Source organism: Leuciscus leuciscus (assembly GCF_965113295.1).
Source record: "Leuciscus leuciscus genome assembly, chromosome: 4".
Classification (NCBI taxonomy): Eukaryota; Metazoa; Chordata; class Actinopteri; order Cypriniformes; family Leuciscidae; genus Leuciscus; species Leuciscus leuciscus.
This window is the reverse complement of record NC_138728.1, coordinates 33,853,942-33,872,238: the sequence shown is the minus strand read 5'-3', so window position 1 is coordinate 33,872,238 and position 18,297 is coordinate 33,853,942. Positions and strand designations below refer to the sequence as shown.

The window sequence follows — 18,297 nt, the reverse complement described above, 5'->3', positions numbered from 1 at the left end:
CATTTCCTCCTTATGACGTCATAAGGAGGAGATTCAAGATCAGCGCGTATGAACCTCCATTTTCTCAAAGGCAGAGAAAGATAGCAAAAGCTCGATTTACACCGATTGAAATTTTTTGAAACTTGGGGACCATATACAGGCTAGGGGAACTCATATTAATGTTAAAAAACCTCAGAAAGTGAAAATTTCATGTCATGGGACCTTTAAGTAAAACTTTTCAGTACTGCTTATTAGCCATTGTTCATTCATGGAAAGGCTCATTTTGATTTTTGTAGATATTTACTTCAATAGCAGTTATTGTTTGCATGTATCTGCGCTGTATAGTCTCATGACAAAAACATTCGAAAAAATCCCTTGCCAACCGGCCAAAGCGACCGAGCATCACTACTTGTGACGTCACAACCCTAGTCGCCCATATATATATATGGAGGACCAAACCTGCAGAAATTAAAAATGAATATACATAAAGAAATATGCAAAGAACTGTAAAAAAACAAAGAAAAATAAATGACTATTTATACTTTTATTTCCCTATTTATGTATAATTATATATATTTTTCCACATTTATTTATTTATTTATGCATTTATTTATTTCCACTTTCATTTATTTTTACATTTATTTATGCATATATGTATTTATGTCTACATTTATTTATACATTTATTGCTCTGTGTGCTAATTGAGGGGGCGTGTTTTACCTCAGACATAGCAATCGAGCTCAGAGTGGCAGTCCTGAAGCTTTGAGGCCACAGTGACACCTTGTGGTGTGACCAAACAATACGCAAGAGGTTTGTGGACGTGACTTTACAGGTCACGCAGGAAATAAATGACTTAGAGATGGGCAATATGGCCAAAATCTTATATCATGGTTTATGTCCTTTAATGTCATCCTAACTGTATGTATAGGTTTACCATACATAGGCCAACTCTTTATTCCGGACATGGCCGTAAAACAAATGGCCGTACGGATTTTTATGTTTTTTTGATGTCCAGCAATCGATTTAAATAGTACATTGGGTTTAATTTGTCGTTTAATGAGGTCTGATATACAGTGCCCTCCACAATTAATGGCACCCCTGGTAAATATGATCAAAACTGGCTGTAAAAAATAAATCTGCAACGTTTATCCTTTTGATCTTTCATTCAAAAAATTTGCAAAATTCTAACCTTTCATTGAAGTAAAAGAATTGAAAGTGGGGGGAAATCACATTATGAAATAAATGTTTTTCTCCAAAACACGTTGGCCACAATTATTGGCACCCTTAGAATTTTTTTAAAGTAAAATATCTCTGAAGTATATTCCCATTAATATTTACCTTTTTTAGTACACCAGGGTGACTAGGAACATGAAACTGTCCAGCTATGACTTCTTGTTTCACAGGAGTTTAAATATGAGGAAACACAAAGGCCAAATCCCCTTAATCATCCATTACAATGAGTAAAACCACAGAATATATTTCTGATGCGCAGCAAAAGATTGTTGAGCTTCACAAAATAGAAAGTGGCTCTAAGACAATAGCTAAAGAATTGAAAATCCCCATTTTGACCATCAGGGCAATAATTAAGAAGTTATAATCAACTAAATATGTTATGAATCTGCCAGGAAGAGGACGTGTATGGCGTTATATATGTGCCTCATTCCTGAGCGAGTAATTGTAAGTTTTGAGCACAGAGAACTATATTTTGCAAGCACATTACATTATATTTTGAACAGAAATTAACAATCGCAACAAAAAAAATTTCGTTTGAGCAAAGAAAAAACGATTCCGTGCTCAATAAATGTATTTGCTTGCTATTATCCATATTAACGTGCAATAATAACCCCTCTCACGCAGTTTACTCAGGTGCGCTCTCACAAACTTATTCTCTGCGCTCCTGTCAAGTCCCTCTCTCTCTCTCTCTCAACCTCTTAATTCTGTGCGCGCTCAACTCTTGACACACACGCTCGCTCAACTTGCAACAGCGTTACAAGTGTGCCACAAAATCAACCAATCGGAAAATTAAAGGTCTATTGTGATTGGCTGTTGGTCTCCAATCAAATCGCTAGTAGAACCAAAGCCCTTCTGGTAGAACTACTACAGCATCCCGGAAGCTTACTGAAAAAAAAATAATCGAAAAAAATAACTGACTACAGCGAGGCTAATGGATTAAAACACATTTTGGTAAGTTTTTTTTATTTTTATTATGAACTTAAAAGTGCCTTGTTAGTTTTGTGTATTATAATGCTGTTGTGTTGTTTAACTTACAATATTATATCTCCTATTGTGACTAAAGTTAGTTTGACTTATCCTTTTCAAGCATTCTAACGCTAGCACAGCCGCAGACAATGTCATCAGAACAGCAACACCTAACTGTCCCACCACAGCCACATGTGAGTAGTTTTTAATATTTTGGTTACATAGTTAACTTACTGTGTTTATTACCTTTATTTTGTTTGTCTGCATTCTTAGCTTGCAAACTACATTTCGTTGCTTACGTTAACTAATTTATATGAAAAAGCAGTAGGTTAACTCCCAAGACAACTTTAGTTGGCAAACTAAGAGAACAATAAAGGCTTAACTTTGTTCTCCATAATGATTTAAATGTTATTTGAATGTATGACGTTACCTAGAATGCACGTTGCTGCCAGACATTTCAGATGTTAAATTGAAATTGGACTTGAGGCTTGGGGAGGATGTATGGGAGCTACGCAATCGGGTTACAAAGTACATGTATTCCATTACAGGAGCAGGAATAGATATGTTAATAGTTACATTTAGTAACATTTTGGATTATTAGCAGAATTAAAATAGTAATTCATTTTAAAAGAAACATGTAGTACTACCTGCAACATGCAAATGTGCAGTCAAACACATTACACTTCACGAGTCTCACAACACCTCTGGTCTCCAGTATAACCATAGTTCATCTGTATTATCATGGCCTCTATTGGAAAGAAAGTTTTCACAAGGTAGACATTTCACCAAAGTTTTTTCAGATTTGAAAATGCTTTAGGCTACTGCATGAATTTAGGTCTACTTCATGAAAAATATTTTATTTTCTTCTAATGTTACATTGGTATGTTGTCTTATAGAATAAACTGAAATAAATTAATATAAAATTTTTCCCTTGTCTTTAATTGCATATTTGGTATTGAAGTAAAAGTTACCCTTCACAACCGTGCTGATAATCTACACATACATTGCCAAAGTAAACTATCATCGGAGAAATTTAGTTATAATCTAATCTAATCTAAAACATGTTTTTTGACACCATGTTCTACATCTTATTCTAAAGTTTAAATACAAATTCCTATTTGGCTATGGCTAGGATGCTATAAGGGATACATTTATTACTATCTTCCACCACACGTTATCTTATCTCAGTCATGTACCGGTAGATTATTCTCAAGCGTATATGGCTAACTATGAATCCCTCTTCTTTGCTAATCTGAGCGCTTTCTGTCTAACAGGACTTGCTGAGACAGCAGTTGATGGAGAGACTTCTTACCAAACTGCAATCTGCCATAAACCAACTACCACTAAATTTGGATTATTTGGAGTTTCTGACACGCCATGAGCTTATTCTGTTTGAATCGTTCTCTGAGCAGATAGGCGGTGTATCACACATTACAGAAGCACTACAAAACCTCTATGATGTTATCAAAAGGGAAATTAATGCCAGATCTATGCCCATTGTTGAACAGGAAACAGAGGTTGGTCCCGGTTCTGGTCACCCCAAAATTGTAATAGAGAAAGAAAAACTAAAGAATTTGCTGGACACACATCTGCCAGTCTCCTGCATTGCAAAATTTTTGTGTGTTTCAAGGAGAACAATTTACAGAAGAATGCAAGAATTTGGCTTATCTGTAAGAGGATCATACAGCACAGTGACTGACCAAGAGCTTGACAACATGATTTCAGCCATCAAAAGTCAGATGCCAAATGCTGGTTATCGAATGGTTCAAGGCTATTTGGTGTCAATGGGTCTCCGCATTCAGTGGTGGAGAATGATGGCCTCTATGCATCGGGTTGATGCTGCAGGGATCTTCTTACGGCTCACAGAACTAGGTTGTGTTGTGCGAAGAAGTTATTCTGTGCGAGGCCCTTTGTCCTTGGCCCACATTGACACAAATCACAAACTGATCAGGTAGATTCAAATATAATCTATCTAATTATTTAAACACAGAATGTTGTGGTGTAGGATGCATGCCATTCAAATCCCATACAAACAGCTTTTAGTTATACTGTAACTTTTTTCCCTCTTGAACAGATACAACATTGTCCTCTTTGGAGGAGTTGACGGCTACTCAAGGAAGGTAATTTATGTGTTCTTGTTTTTGTTATTGTTACTGTTATTAGCCTAATATAGATTTTTTTTTTTTTTTTTTTTTAAATGTACCATAAAATACATATTGGTTGAAGGGTTTTTTTTGGGGGGGGGGGGGGGGGGGGGGGGGTTCAATAATTCATCAATACTTTGTGCATAAAACAGAATAAATTCATTCATGAACTAACAGTAATGTACAATAATTAACAGTATCTCATGCATGGCTTAATTTCTGAGTTATTAAGGATCATGTCTTCTTCATAGGTAGGTCTGCTGTTAAGGACAGCCAAAAAAAAAAAAAAAACTGACCAGTCACCGTGTGCACATTGATGAATTCCAAGTGTTGTAATCATGATTAACTTAGATTGTGGCTATTCAAGAAAGTCATGAACAGTCCATCTCTAACACTGATAAATAACATCAGAATAACAGATGAACATCATTAATAACTCCAACATCATGATTGAAATACCTATTTGTTGCATGATAATATTGTTCTTGCATTAAGGCGTGCATGAGATACTGTTCATTTTTTCATATTCCTCAAAGTTGAAGTACAACAAATACATTTTGTTTTTGCATCAAGCCATGATAGTTGATGTACCCTTACAAATTGGGTCTAAAATCCTTTTCAAATTGAGGGTCTAAGGACAGAGGGTGTACAGATTAAAGCCTCCTGACACAAATTGTGATTATGGGGTATATAACATTCGACTTGACAAAAGCATCCAATTGTAATCAGCTGCTTAAGACATAACATTCATTATTATTGTAGGTTCGAACCATTAGTGTATATTTTATCTTCAGCTAGAGTGTAATGATGGTTGATCATAATTTTATCATCAACTGCCAGTATTCTGAGTGCTCAGAAACCACAATGCTTAAACATTAACTTTACATATTTCTTGCAGAAAGTACAGAAAAAGTTATAGAATTTCATGTTGAAGCACTACCTTTTCTCAAATTTGCATTCTAGGTAGTAGTCCTTTTCTTCTGCTTTCCTTTCTTACCAAGGCTAACATTAAAATGAAGCTCGATTTATAGAATCCTATGTATTTCTAATCAACATATGTACAGTATGAGTGAGTCTGTTTGAATACTTCAACCAAAAGTGATAGACATGCAAGAGTAAGTTGCAACAGTTACATGTGCAATATATGTAGTATTCTAAGATGCAAGGTAACCAAGTTATTTTTTTAAATAAATGAACACGTAATAATTTAGGTACCAAAACCTGTAGAATGTTCACTAAACAAAACTAAAGGCTCAAGGCCATCTAAAAGGATGTAACTTTATAGCTGCAAGAAGATTAACATTTTTCATGTGGTTTTATTAGATCTTGTACTTGGATGCTGCAACAAATAACAAAGCATCAACTGCATTTTCATTCTTCCTGAGATCAACCCAGCTTCATGGCTTACCATCAAGGTATTTTTGCCATGACAAAACACACATCTGGAGAAGTGGCAGTTTTTTATATTTCAGATTTTTTTATTAACTTATAATTGTATACCAGAAATTATAACTTCATATTCTAAAGTAAAAGTAAACCTTGCTGAATGTCATTTAAATTTGTTTTTTATCTTAGAGTAAGGGGGGATCAGGGTGTTGAGAACGTGGACATCGCACACTTTATGTTCTCCACACGGGGAACAGGAAGAGCCAGCTTTATCTCGGGAAAGAGTGTCCACAATCAGAGGTAAGTTGTGTTTTCAGTCTTGATATTTTTGATTGCATAAATACTTCTTGCAGTTTAATTGTTTAAATAAAGTACAAATTGCTTTATAAATCCAAGTCAACCAATTAAAATGTCATTCTAGAATAGAGCGACTTTGGCGGGATGTCTGGGTTGCGGTCACTAGCAAGTACCACGATGTTCTTCACTCTCTGGAGGAAGACGGTCTGCTTGATATCTCTGATGAGGTTTCTCTCTTTGGTGTCCACTACATCTTTGTCCCTCGACTCCGAGCAGACCTTGATACCTTCACTGGAGGATGGAATAATCATCCTCTACGGACAGAGGGAGGTCTCAGTCCTGAACAGCTGTGGTATATGGGACATCAACAAGATCTAGACGAAGGGGAGAGTCTTGAGGTACACAAATATAAAAAGGACAGTTCACAAAATGTATATATATATATATAAAAAGTTAAGTTGCAAAAATTTGGCAGACATATGTCTTGTTTCATGACAAAAATGTCAATTTGACTTTAGAGCATATTTGCCAAAAAAATACCGTAATGTAAATGCTGCGGTTAAATATAGTTTATCTACAAATGCCTTTAAATACACTGAGAAATATATAAAATCCTTGGCAACAGCCATCTGTTCAATTACCAGCAGGTTTTATTTCTAAATTTAATGTTTTCAATGAACATTTGCACCTTTTTTGTAAAAAAAAATTCCAAAAATATTAAATTATTTTAAATAAACAGAAAACATCAGAAAAACGTTTTAAGGTTCAAAGTCTTAATTTATTTGAATTGTTTTCTGGCTTTGTAGGAACTTCAAGATCCAGGCATTGAATGGGAGAGTGCAATGCTGCAAGGAGACACCAACGGTACAGTTGTGGTTCCCGAAATTGTGTGCCCACTGGATGATGAAGCCCTGGAAGAACTTCAGAGAACTCTTGATCCTATGGAACATTCTCAGTCACACGGTCGTGACTTGTACACACGATACTTGCAACTGGTATCCAACCAACAATGACATTTAAACCTGAACTTCTTAGCTGGTTACAATATTGCACTTGGCAAAAACATCCCATTATGTTTACTAATGAACCAGCAAAAAAAAAGGCACTTAAGGAGTGGCACCCTTTGGGATGTATAACTAACAGTAGCAACAACTGTTATGAGTTCTATCTAGCTCTAAAAAAAGAAATACTAAAGATGTTATACAATTAGAGGTGGCAAAATTAAAAGTGCTCAGTTCACCCCAAATTAACGGGTAATGGTAGTTTACTTATATATTTAACACAATAATTGGTTTACAATTTGAATTAATTTCATAGATCACTGATTTGTTTATGAATTATTTTTACCAGTCTTTTGTCTGAATTAGGAACTTCCCAAAACTTGTAAACTCAGCAGCACCCAGAAGAGTACTTTTTACTTTTGCCACCCTCTGTATGTACAATATTCTAATCAAAATCAGTAAACAATGATTGCTTAGTTATTGCTTTGATTTGAGTAGATCTCGTTGTATTAAACTCTGTGGAATCCACCACCAAATTGTACTGCCTCACTCATGATTCTTCTAAAGTCAATGTAAGTGCTAAGATGCTGTACTGGAAAAGTCACAGTCTGAGTGCATGCACTCACAATTGGGTAGCAAACTGAGTGATCTCCTAGTCGTTCCCTGCAGTTGTGGTCAAAGTTGCATGTTATTTTGAAATGTCTCTTTTCATTAGGGAGTACAGGGATGTGGGACTGCCCCGTCATCCACTGGAGCACGTGTGGCACTGCAACAGGCTCTGCGTCACCAGCTGCACTCTCTGTCTCCCCATCTGTGATTGATGTATATTTCAAATAACATGAGAAGCTATTCAAATTTACAGATAAAATAAATTATTCAAGAATGTGCTCAGTTCATTCAAATTGTTATGTGTAATTGTGTATGCATAAAATAAAGTATATAGTACCTGAAATTTCAACCTCCTGCAAGAAATCTTGCAGAAAGTTGATGATCTTCCTCTCAGTTCTCTCCTTAGAAGTCCCCTTTTCACTGAAATTGGGCTGGACGCACATCATTATGAAATCAGCATCAGGCTATAAAGAAATAGTGAATGCATATTTGGTTAAATATAATGAATGCATATTTGGTTGAAATATAGGCTTGTAAAGGTTATACAAAATGGAAATTCCAATATATTACTAGGCAAATGTAAGAAAGGATTAAGTGGCAGTTAAAATTGATACCTTGATAATGTTCCCAGGAACAAACAGGGAGCGGCAAGCTTCAGGGTTTGTAGCCATCTGGTCCACCAGGCCATATAGTTTTAAGCCCTTTCGAATTTGCTGCAGCATTGGAATTAGTCTTGTAGTTGAATGTAGGACAATCGCTCTTTGGAGAAAAAAACATGGTTTGAAATGTTTACAATTTTACATGAAAAATATTTTGAAATGTAATATTCTTTTAAAACTCTTACCGAATGATGCTTTCTTTGCTGTCCAGGTTGATCTGGCTCGTGTATCCGCAACTTATAATTTCATCAGTGTTCAACATCAGACACTGAGCATCTGCAGAATCTTCAACCTGAGAAAAAAGAAAATAAGTATTTTTTAAATAAAGCAGCGAATAAAATAAATGTTAAAACGAATCTTTATCTAATTTATATCTGAAAACTCTTAAACAGAGTGCTCACCCTGCTGATGAGTTGACAGGATTCTAGATCGGCCACATCTTCCTTAGACAGAGAATTTAAGTCCACTTCTCCTGTGCAGAGGAATCTGTAGCACCACCCTCTCAAAAAAGCAGGAGGTGGGCCACCTTGTGCCAGGCTGACTGCCATTATTTCACCAATAGTTCTGTGTGCAAGGTAGAAAACATCTCAGTTTTAAAATCCTTACATCCAGTACATGCAGTAATGTGAAAAAAAAAGTATGTACAAACCTGAAGTTCTCGTTATCAAGGTCTGTCAAGGAGTACTTGGGATTTTTACCCTGGTTTCCAGCTCCTTCAAAGAATCTGTTTTCAATACCTGAAACCATATCTTAGACAAAACAGCAATACCCAGTTTTAGCTGATTGATTGGATTTGTTTCATATTAGAACACAACAATTAAATGACCAACTTACCAGTTAAAAACTCTTTCCTGAGGGCTCCTGTATCAATACCTGCCTCTCCTATATACACCACTTTCAGAGTACTGGCAGGAGATGCAGCTTTCTTTCTTTTCCACTGCAGAATGCCCCTGTCTGGAAGGTCTTGTCTGTCCACACACAACTTAAATTCTTTTGTTGTGTCAACTTGATGTTCAAGGAAGTCCAATATATCTTCCGTACTTAAAGACAACAGAGAACATATAAAATAGTCCCAAATTATCAAAAACAATGTGTATACATTATTGCCATTTCATAGTTTGGTAACACTTTATAATAACGTTCAGTTGTAAGTCATGTATAAGTGGTTAGTTAATGATGAACTAATAATTTACAAAACATTCATAAATGATTAGCAAGTGATATACTAATATTTTATGGATGTTTTGTGATTAGTAAATGATTAACTAATTATTTACGAAACATTACTCCGTTCATAAGCGATTAATAAGTGATATGTTCATTATTGTATGTTTTGTATATTCAGTTGTAAGTAATTTACAATTGTTTAGTTAATGATTAACTAATCATGTACAGAACAAGAAAATGCGTTTCATAAATGTTGAATAAATTGTTGTTGTTTTTTGTATGTGTGTAGCAATTAGAGGGTGCCGAAAGTGTTGTAAATAGTGTAGTGTAGTGTGTACTGCAGTGTAAGTGCTGACTGGTGAGGGTATAGACAGCTGTCTTCTTTAACCACTGTGCAACTAAAGTGAGCAAAACATATAAAAAAAGTTTTAAAAAATTAAACATTTATGAAACGCATAGTCATGTTTTGTACATTATTAGTTAATCATTAACTAATGTAATGTAAATGAATTATTATAACTGAATCTACAAAACATACATACAATAATGAACATATCACTTATTAATCACTTATGAACGCATAGTCATGTTTCATAAATAATTAGTTATTCATGTACTAATCACTTGTAAATGACTTGTAACTGAATTTACAAAACATACATAAAATGTTAGTATATCACTTGCTAATCATTTATGAATGTTTTGTAAATGATTAGTTCATCATTAACTAAATCGCTTATACATGACTTACAACTGAACGTTATTATAAAGTGTTACCCATAGTTCCATCCAGCAGTGTGCAGAACAGTGTTTGGAAAATAATTACATTATATGTGACTATGAATTACTGCACCATGTGCTGTGTTAAATAATTTGATAGTATGTGATGTCTAGATAAGATGGCTAAAAAACATGAAAACATGGATTGTGTAAATAAATATTTCTGTATTTGATATAAACTCACACGAAAGGCATCTAAATAAAACATACCTTATTGATTTACGTACTGGAGTTTGAGCATGGGTACTTGGGCCACTGCTATTTGCTTCAGCAGTCACTATAGATTCAAAGCTGTACATGAAAACAAATGCAGTTTCAAACACCTGTATATGTATACATAGACTTAAACCTGAAAAAAACAAACATGTATTATACAGAGAGCTGAACAAAGCAGATTACCTCTCTCCACAAAGGCTAGCATGGAATGTGATCTCATCGTCTGGGAATTCTTTGGTGCAAATTGGACAAACCACCTGAAATTTGAAAGATAGTCGCTCCATGTTACAAGCAACTGAAACAAAGATTACTGGTGCAAAAGGCAATTAAAGTGATTTTAGTTATGGCCTTACCTTGCACTTGTTCTCCACAACCATTAACTCATAGTACTGCAGATTTACAAAACAGTATTTGAAGTAAAGTATTCATAATATTTTTATTTTCATTTACATTAGACAAACAAACTTGCTCTCACCTCTTCACCAGAATCATCGGAGGTGAGTTTTCCCTTGCATGTCTTAATGTGTACTGCAAGCATATGCAAAGGCAACGTCTCATTACACTGGTAACATGTTGTCTTTGGCATTTTTGAAAAATGCTCTGAGTCAGGAGGCAGAGGAGAGGTGTCTAAAGTCTCCTGGAGTGCTACGATGTAAAAAGTGGCTTTGCCCCCTGCTGACGCAGCTCGCAGAGCTTTGACAGAATACCCCTCTGCTTCTGGTGGAATGACAGTCAGCTTTCGTCGACCACTGCCACCTTTATTTAGAGAAAGAGAGAGAGAAAAATGCCTTAAAATGATTTGTTTTGTTGAAGAAAAAACAAAAACATTTTGTCCATCTGTCATCTCTAATGCTTGCAGCAAGTAATTAATACACCATAAGGGTTTACATGCACCAAAAATAAATAGAAGATTGGCATTTGATTAACAGTAAATATGACAATTCAACAAAACAATCATAGACTTACAGACCTGTTGCCTTATGCAAGAGCCATCCCCCACATAGATCCTCCATTTTTGTAAATGTGTTTGCCAGGTGCTTTGAAATCTTGGTTAACGAGAAAGTAAAATTAAAATAAAGATACCCACAGAAAAATCCTTGACAGTGACAAGACTTAAGTATATTTTACAATAACTATCTTTCATTCAAGTCAAAAAGCTGGACTGGGATATGTACCTCTGTGTGGTCACCATCTTCTGGAAGAGACACTGTTTGTCTTCCCATACCCGCCTGGAGGAGTTCAAGCTCCTCAGTTGGCAACGGTGTGTGGGATGTATTTTTGGGAAGAAGATAAAAATTGAGAGCAGTTGTTTTGCTTGTCTTTACAAGTTGCTTGGTGGCAGTCAAACACCTCTTTTTACCACGACTGAAGTTTGATTTGAAATATCCTGGAAAAGATCTGTGGAATGTGTGGATTAAGTTATAGCTTTATATTAGTTTATTAAATATACAGTAAATATAACAATCAAGCAAATATTCTAAATAGCATATTTTTTACAAGGCAATTGGCCTAGAAATCCAAGGTCATGTCTCAAGGTGAATCATAATGCCTATTTTGATACAGTATACATCCAAGTAAATAAACCAACTGGACGTTACCAAATTGCATTTAACATGTAACAAGACTTCATGAAAAAATCGTCATGATTTGAAAATTGAATATAAGCATATCTACAGTACTGTAGGTGAATAACGAACCTTGTCATTTCTTGCTGCACTGTTACAGGCACATTTCTAGGGACAGGGAGCTCTGTCTCTGACGGCCGTGTTGGGCAGTTTGTGGCCATACTGTTTAGCAGCACAGACACCAAATTTCTGGCTGCTGACTCAACTGTACCACCATGACCCTAAATCATTAAAATTACAATAAATAAGTTACAAGTAATATTCTACAAGAGTTAGCCATGCTTGCTGTCACACTAGCCGATAGGTTATTAGCTTAAGTTATATGGCGTTAATTAACTTCATTTTTTACGAAACGGTCGGATAATAGCAGGGTTTCATCAAAGGCATAGAAAACCGTAACATCATAAAACTAGAAATTACTAACTCACCTGACGTTGTGGCATATTGTTGCCGTTTTCACAGTTTGACTCCGTCATGTTTGATGGTGGCTAAATTAGACATCTATCCATAAAATTCCTTTTTGGTCTTCTTTGTGCTGCGTGGTGATTGGAGACCAACAGCCAATCACAATAGACCTTTAATTTTCCGATTGGTTGATATTGTGGCACACTTGTAACGCTGTTGCAAGTTGAGCGAGCGTGTGTGTCAAGAGTTGAGCGCGCACAGAATTAAGAGGTTGAGAGAGAGAGAGAGAGAGAGAGAGAGAGGGACTTTACAGGAGCGCAGAGAATAAGTTTGTGAGAGCGCACCTGAGTAAACTGCGTGAGAGGGGTTATTATTGCACGTTAATATGGATAATAGCAAGCAAATACATTTATTGAGCACGGAATCGTTTTTTCTTTGCTCAAACGAATTTTTTTTTGTTGCGATTGTTAATTTCTGTTCAAAATATAATGTAATGTGCTTGCAAAATATAGTTCTCTGTGCTCAAAACTTACAATTACTCGCTCAGGAATGAGGCACATATATAACGCCATAGACGTGTGTCTATATTATCTGAATGCACAGTGAGGATAATGGTTTGAGTGGCCAAAGACTCTCCAAGGGTCACAGATGGAGAATTGCAGAGATTAGTTGAGTCTTGGGGTCAGAAAGCCAAAAAAAAAAAAAAAAAAAACCCTACATCCCCACATGTTGTTTGGGAGGGTTTCAAGAAAAATGCTCCTCGCTCCTCCAGAAACAAACTCCAGCAAATTTAATTGTCAGACACGACTGGATCTTCAGACGGCACAGGCTTCTTTGGTCATATGAAATTAAAAAAAGAGCTTTTTGCCAGCAAACACGCTAGATGGGTTTGGTGCACACAAGGATAAAAAGTACCCCATGTGTACAATTGAATATACCGTTGGATCTTTAATGTTGTGGGCATATTTTTCTGCGGGAGGTCCTGGACTTCTTATTCAGATACATGGCATCGTGGATTCTATCAAATATCAACAGATAAAAAATCCAAACCGGGCGGCTTCTGCTAGAAGTCTTATAATGGGCCGAGGTGGGATCTTCCATTAAGACAACGATCCAAAACAAACATCAAAATCAACACAAAAATGTGTTAGGGAGCACAAAATGAAGCTTCTGCCATGACCGTCCCAGTTCCCTGACCTGATGAGTGGGCTGAACTGAAGAGAAGAAGCACAAACATGGATCTGGGAATCTGAAGGATCTGGAGAGATTCTGTATGGAGGAATGGTCTCTGATCTCTTGTCAGGTGTTCTCCAAACTCATCAGGCATTATAGGAGAAGACTCAGAGCTGGTATCTTGGCAAAAAGTAGGTATTTAATAAAAGGGTGCCAATAATTGTGGCCAACGTGTTTTGGAGAAAAACATTTATTTCATAATGTGATTTCCCCCCCACATTAAATTTTTTTACTTAAATGAAAGGTTAGAATTTTGCTAATTTTTTGAATGAAAGATCAAAAGGATAAACAATGCAGATTTATTTTTTACAGCCAGTTTTGATCATATTTACCAGGGGTGCCATTAATTGTGGAGGGCACTGTATGTTGTTGTTCGTGGTGAGAATTTTCACGTGAATAAATACATAGATTCGACTATGTTAAGTATGCATATAAATGGTCTAGTGGCAGAACTTTTGCCAAGCTTGTCAGAGGTTCTGGGTTCTAATCCGCACTCATATAGGTTTTTTTTCTCTCATCAAAACCGATTATGTTTATCAGTGGTTGTATATCAGGCAGGGACACGTTTGTGTGCATTTTGTTTTGTAATTTCACCGGAACGAATAGAGAGTCTCCACAACGGATTGAAGCGCGCGTTCGAGTGAAGACTGTGCGCGAGCCACAAGAGAACACAGTATCCGCGCCACTGATCGAATGAATGCTCTGCTAGAACTGAAGATGTTTTATTCATTTTTATTGGTACATTCGTGGCGCGAGATGTTACAGAAGTGGTGGGGACAATATCGACCTTAGCAAAAAGTGGTGGGGACATGTCCCACCCGTCCCACTCGCAAATTACGCCTATACTCATAATGAGCTTAAAGCTTTTGCTACTTCTCTTTCAAATTAAAAAGCTACTACAGTAGCCAGTTGCTTCAATTAGCTATATACCCCTTGCAATAACTTACTTTTCTATAAATGTTGTTCTTTCAGTTATTTCAATTATATATTTTTTTATTTTTTTATTTTCTCTTCATTGCCTTTCATGGTTGTAAATATGATTTGAGACTTCATTGCTGTTATTTATTGTAATTTGCAACTATGTCTGCCTTTTGAGAATCGTAAATTGTTAATAGCCTATTGTTTGTTCAATGCCTATTTTGTATGTAAATAGGTTTATATCTTAAAAAAATTATAATAATTCTTCCGCCACCTCGCAAACAACAAAATTAATAAATAAATGCCCCAATTAAAATTGATGTAAAAAAAAGCCTATGAATGTGAAAATTTTATTATATAACATAATATTATATACTATCACACGGGAAGAGTGTTGAAAAATACCTTTTCTTTTTTTTTTGCTGTTTCTTCAGAAAAAAACTTTCCAAACTCCACAGAACCGCTGCGTGAAAACACGTGGTGTTTTCTTACTGAACAAATCAGTAGCCTATTTGAACAAATCTTCTGAGTTAATGATTGAACTCACTCGTTAAGACGGTGGCTTGGCACCACCTACTGGCTGTTTTAGTTTCATATTTAAACATATAATTTCATCAATTCTATCATTTCAGATTTAAATATTAAAAATGTTATATTAAAAAATGTATCTCATAACATTATTTATGCAATTGTAATTGCAGTGTAAATGCATCCATGGCTCCTCTGCATTAACAGTCTGTGTAAATAATATCTAATGCCATTCAGAGTCAGCATCTGCATGTCCCACATCTGCAGTGCGAAGATGGATTTTGTTGAAACTGATTTTATTTTAGGTACTAGTAACAGGCCTATAGTAGTGCCTTATTAACTGAATTGATCAGGCTACAGGAAAATGCATATAGCCTACTATTTGATAAGGTTTTAAAAAATGCCCCAGGAAATCAATTTATAGCGGAAATATCACTTCTTTATGGAAAAGTTTGTTTCTGTTGCTGTCAACATTGGCTTTGGAAGATACATTAAAAATGCAGTTTGCTTCTGTGTACGGATCTACAATGCATGGCATAAAATGTGGTTAATTGGGGATAATTTGACGCGCTTCCGTGTCAAAGTGTCTGTTATCAGCGGATTCTGTTCATGTGTGCCCAGACATTTGAGAAATCCCGACGAGCTGATGTTTTACAGCCATGTCCAGAATAAAGAGTTGGCCTATGTATGGTAAACCTATACATACAGTTAGGGTGACATTAAAGGACATAAACCGTGATATAAGATTTTGGCCATATTGCCCATCTCTAAGTCATTTATTTCCTGCGTGACCTGTAAAGTCACGTCCACAAACCTCTTGCGTATTGTTTGGTCACACCACAAGGTGTCACTGTGGCCTCAAAGCTTCAGGACTGCCACTCTGAGCTCGATTGCTATGTCTGAGGTCAAACACGCCCCCCTCATTAGCATAAGCAAAAATATACAAATGTGTAAAAATAAATAATTATACATAAATAGGGAAATAAAAACATAAATAGTCATTTATTTTTGTTTTGTTTTTACATTTCTTTGCATATTTATTTATGTATTTATTCATTTTTAATTTCTGCAGGTTTGGTCCTCCATATATATAAAGATGTGGAACTCTGCTCAGGTTGTGCACAATTTTTCATTAACTTTTCACTTCAAGCAATGATCACTTTTATATCAGGGGACATTTCTAATTCATTTAATACAAAAATCCAACAGATACTGTAGGATTACAAATTTAAGAATATGTTTTAGATCTGCTGATCCTACTCCCTTACATAACATCACATAAGAAAACTAAGAGTTGAACTGTGTGTGAATGTTACATAGTCTTAGTTCTCGTGACCATTTGTTGTTTATACCATTTGGGGAAGTCTTTAATCTTCCTACTAAGAGTTGAACTATGTGTGAATGTTTACCAAGTTCTCGTGACCATGTGTTGTTTATACAATTTGGGGGGTACCATTATCTCAGTTGGGGGTAATTGCCTCTATTGTCTTTAGATGATTAGATTTAGTGGTCTTCCCTCTGTATATATCCCCTTACTAGTCAGCCCCAATTTTGGCAAGTGATGCATACATGACATACCCAAAATAAAAAGGTTCCTGCTCATAAGTCATTCTGAATAGACACATAACCAACATATCTTTAGAAAGCCAACCCTTGAAAACCAACCCTTGAGAGTTTACAGTTCAAGACTCAAAATTAACCAGACTGTTATTAATATTGAGATATATAAGATCAAACATAAAATCAAAAACAACAAATATTAAGAATATATTTATTAAATGTATAAAAATATTATGTGAATTTAGGATAGCAACTTATAACCACAACTAAAGTGTAGCCACAATTGTGGTCATGCTTCATTTCAAATCTGAGGATGATATCTCTAAAAATATGCATTTTATGAAGCCTATTGTGAGACCATGTCAGGGGAGACTTTGGAGAAGTTTCAGAGAAGGCTAATAAGATTCTTATTAAATATTTTATTGCCCTGTAGAACACCCATTTACAGTCTTTGACTAATGTCTGGCGAGGAGAACTGACCCCATTCATGTTCTATTCATTTAAAGCCCATGTTGCAGGTTAGAGTACCCAGTAAGCCAATGTATAGAAAAATAATGTAGGAACTATATTTAAATATAAACATATACTTATAAAACGCTATTTAGGCTTCTGGAGTCGTTTTTGTGAGAAATTTTTACTTCCGCATTTGAAAACCGCCGAACCGGAAGTGACGTAACATGAGGTAGAGCGGTCAAAGTAAACAATAGGAAAGCAATGGATCGCCATGACAGCTCGGAAAGCTGGGGGAATTGTAGTCTAAATGTTTACTCGTATGTCGTATGATATATATATATATATATATATATATATATATAACGTATATATAATTCATATATATGATGATATCATATAATTATGAGCCTGAAATGAAGCCAAGTGAGCAGGACAGGCCAGGGTTAGACAGAACAACTGTGAGTTGTGGTGTGAGGAGAACAGGGCGAGAGAACAGTGTTAGCTTATAGATGTATTCACGTTAGCCTGACGATATGTATAACACTATGCTCAGATCATAATACTGTACAGATTATTATCATCATGTATCAGGCAATAGCAAAGCTAGTACTTAGACCCTTACCTGCATGTGTTGTGTGTGTCAGCCATTAGGAGACAGTTTCCAGAGGAAGAGGGACTTTATAAAGGCTTTGAATTGACCCATTTGGTGACGATGAATAAAAAAAATTATCACAATGTAACGTAAATGCCTCTGGGTTAATGCGAATTAGCTCAGAATATAGGGAATTTTGGCAATATTAATATTTATAACGCATGGTCATAATTCATAAATCGCATATGCATTTACTTTATCAATTATAGGAAATGCCTCGTTCTGTACTGTCTGATCATTACAGTTAAGAAGAAGTATTTCCTGTTTACAAAACTCCAAGAAGAGAGAGTTTATCTTCTGGCCACGAAGACAAAACCTCTTTGGGTTTATAAATTAAAACTACTCAAAGTAGTTTTCTAATATAGAGCCTGTAGCTTTATAGATCTTTTGTTTCATTGACTTTATAAAAAGTGGGTTTTCAAACACAGAGCCAGTTAAAAGTATAAATGGGTTTATTAATAAAATGGCACACACTAGAGATTATAT

At 35.6% G+C, this 18,297-nt stretch overlaps 2 protein-coding genes and 2 long non-coding RNA genes across 5 annotated transcripts in view; 2 read left to right on the top strand and 2 right to left on the bottom strand.

Annotated features, from left to right (window-relative positions):
* LOC309497483 overlaps positions 1 to 18,297 on the top strand; it is a 110,926-nt gene that overhangs the window by 42,105 nt on the left and 50,524 nt on the right. The gene's annotated exons all lie outside the window — the stretch shown is intronic.
* LOC309497417 (uncharacterized protein) lies at positions 1,649 to 6,012 on the top strand (the record flags this gene model as incomplete). Its single annotated transcript, XM_082167700.1, has 5 exons — positions 1,649 to 2,372; positions 3,453 to 4,129; positions 4,253 to 4,298; positions 5,646 to 5,737; positions 5,898 to 6,012. The coding sequence occupies exons 1-5, from the start codon at positions 2,328 to 2,330 to the stop codon at positions 6,010 to 6,012; spliced, it is 975 nt and encodes a 324-aa protein (XP_082023826.1). The 5' UTR covers positions 1,649 to 2,327.
* On the bottom strand, positions 4,452 to 10,816 carry LOC309497376 (G2/M phase-specific E3 ubiquitin-protein ligase-like). Of its 2 annotated transcripts, XM_082167625.1 has the most exons (11): positions 10,791 to 10,816; positions 10,621 to 10,694; positions 10,432 to 10,512; positions 9,109 to 9,314; positions 8,924 to 9,023; positions 8,676 to 8,838; positions 8,460 to 8,566; positions 8,230 to 8,374; positions 7,953 to 8,079; positions 7,633 to 7,817; positions 4,452 to 6,379 (listed from the first exon to the last, which is right to left on the bottom strand). In XM_082167625.1, exons 1-11 carry the CDS (start codon positions 10,812 to 10,814, stop codon positions 6,320 to 6,322), a joined length of 1,272 nt encoding a protein of 423 aa, XP_082023751.1. In that variant the 5' UTR covers positions 10,815 to 10,816; the 3' UTR covers positions 4,452 to 6,319. The 2 variants fall into 2 exon arrangements, with proteins under 2 accessions (XP_082023751.1, XP_082023750.1); XM_082167624.1 differs by lacking the exon at positions 4,452 to 6,379 and having other exon boundaries at positions 7,252 to 7,817.
* LOC309497490 lies at positions 10,919 to 12,718 on the bottom strand. Its single transcript, XR_014205564.1, has 4 exons — positions 12,135 to 12,718; positions 11,613 to 11,835; positions 11,408 to 11,483; positions 10,919 to 11,193 (listed from the first exon to the last, which is right to left on the bottom strand). It is a non-coding gene; the product is annotated as an uncharacterized lncRNA (long non-coding RNA).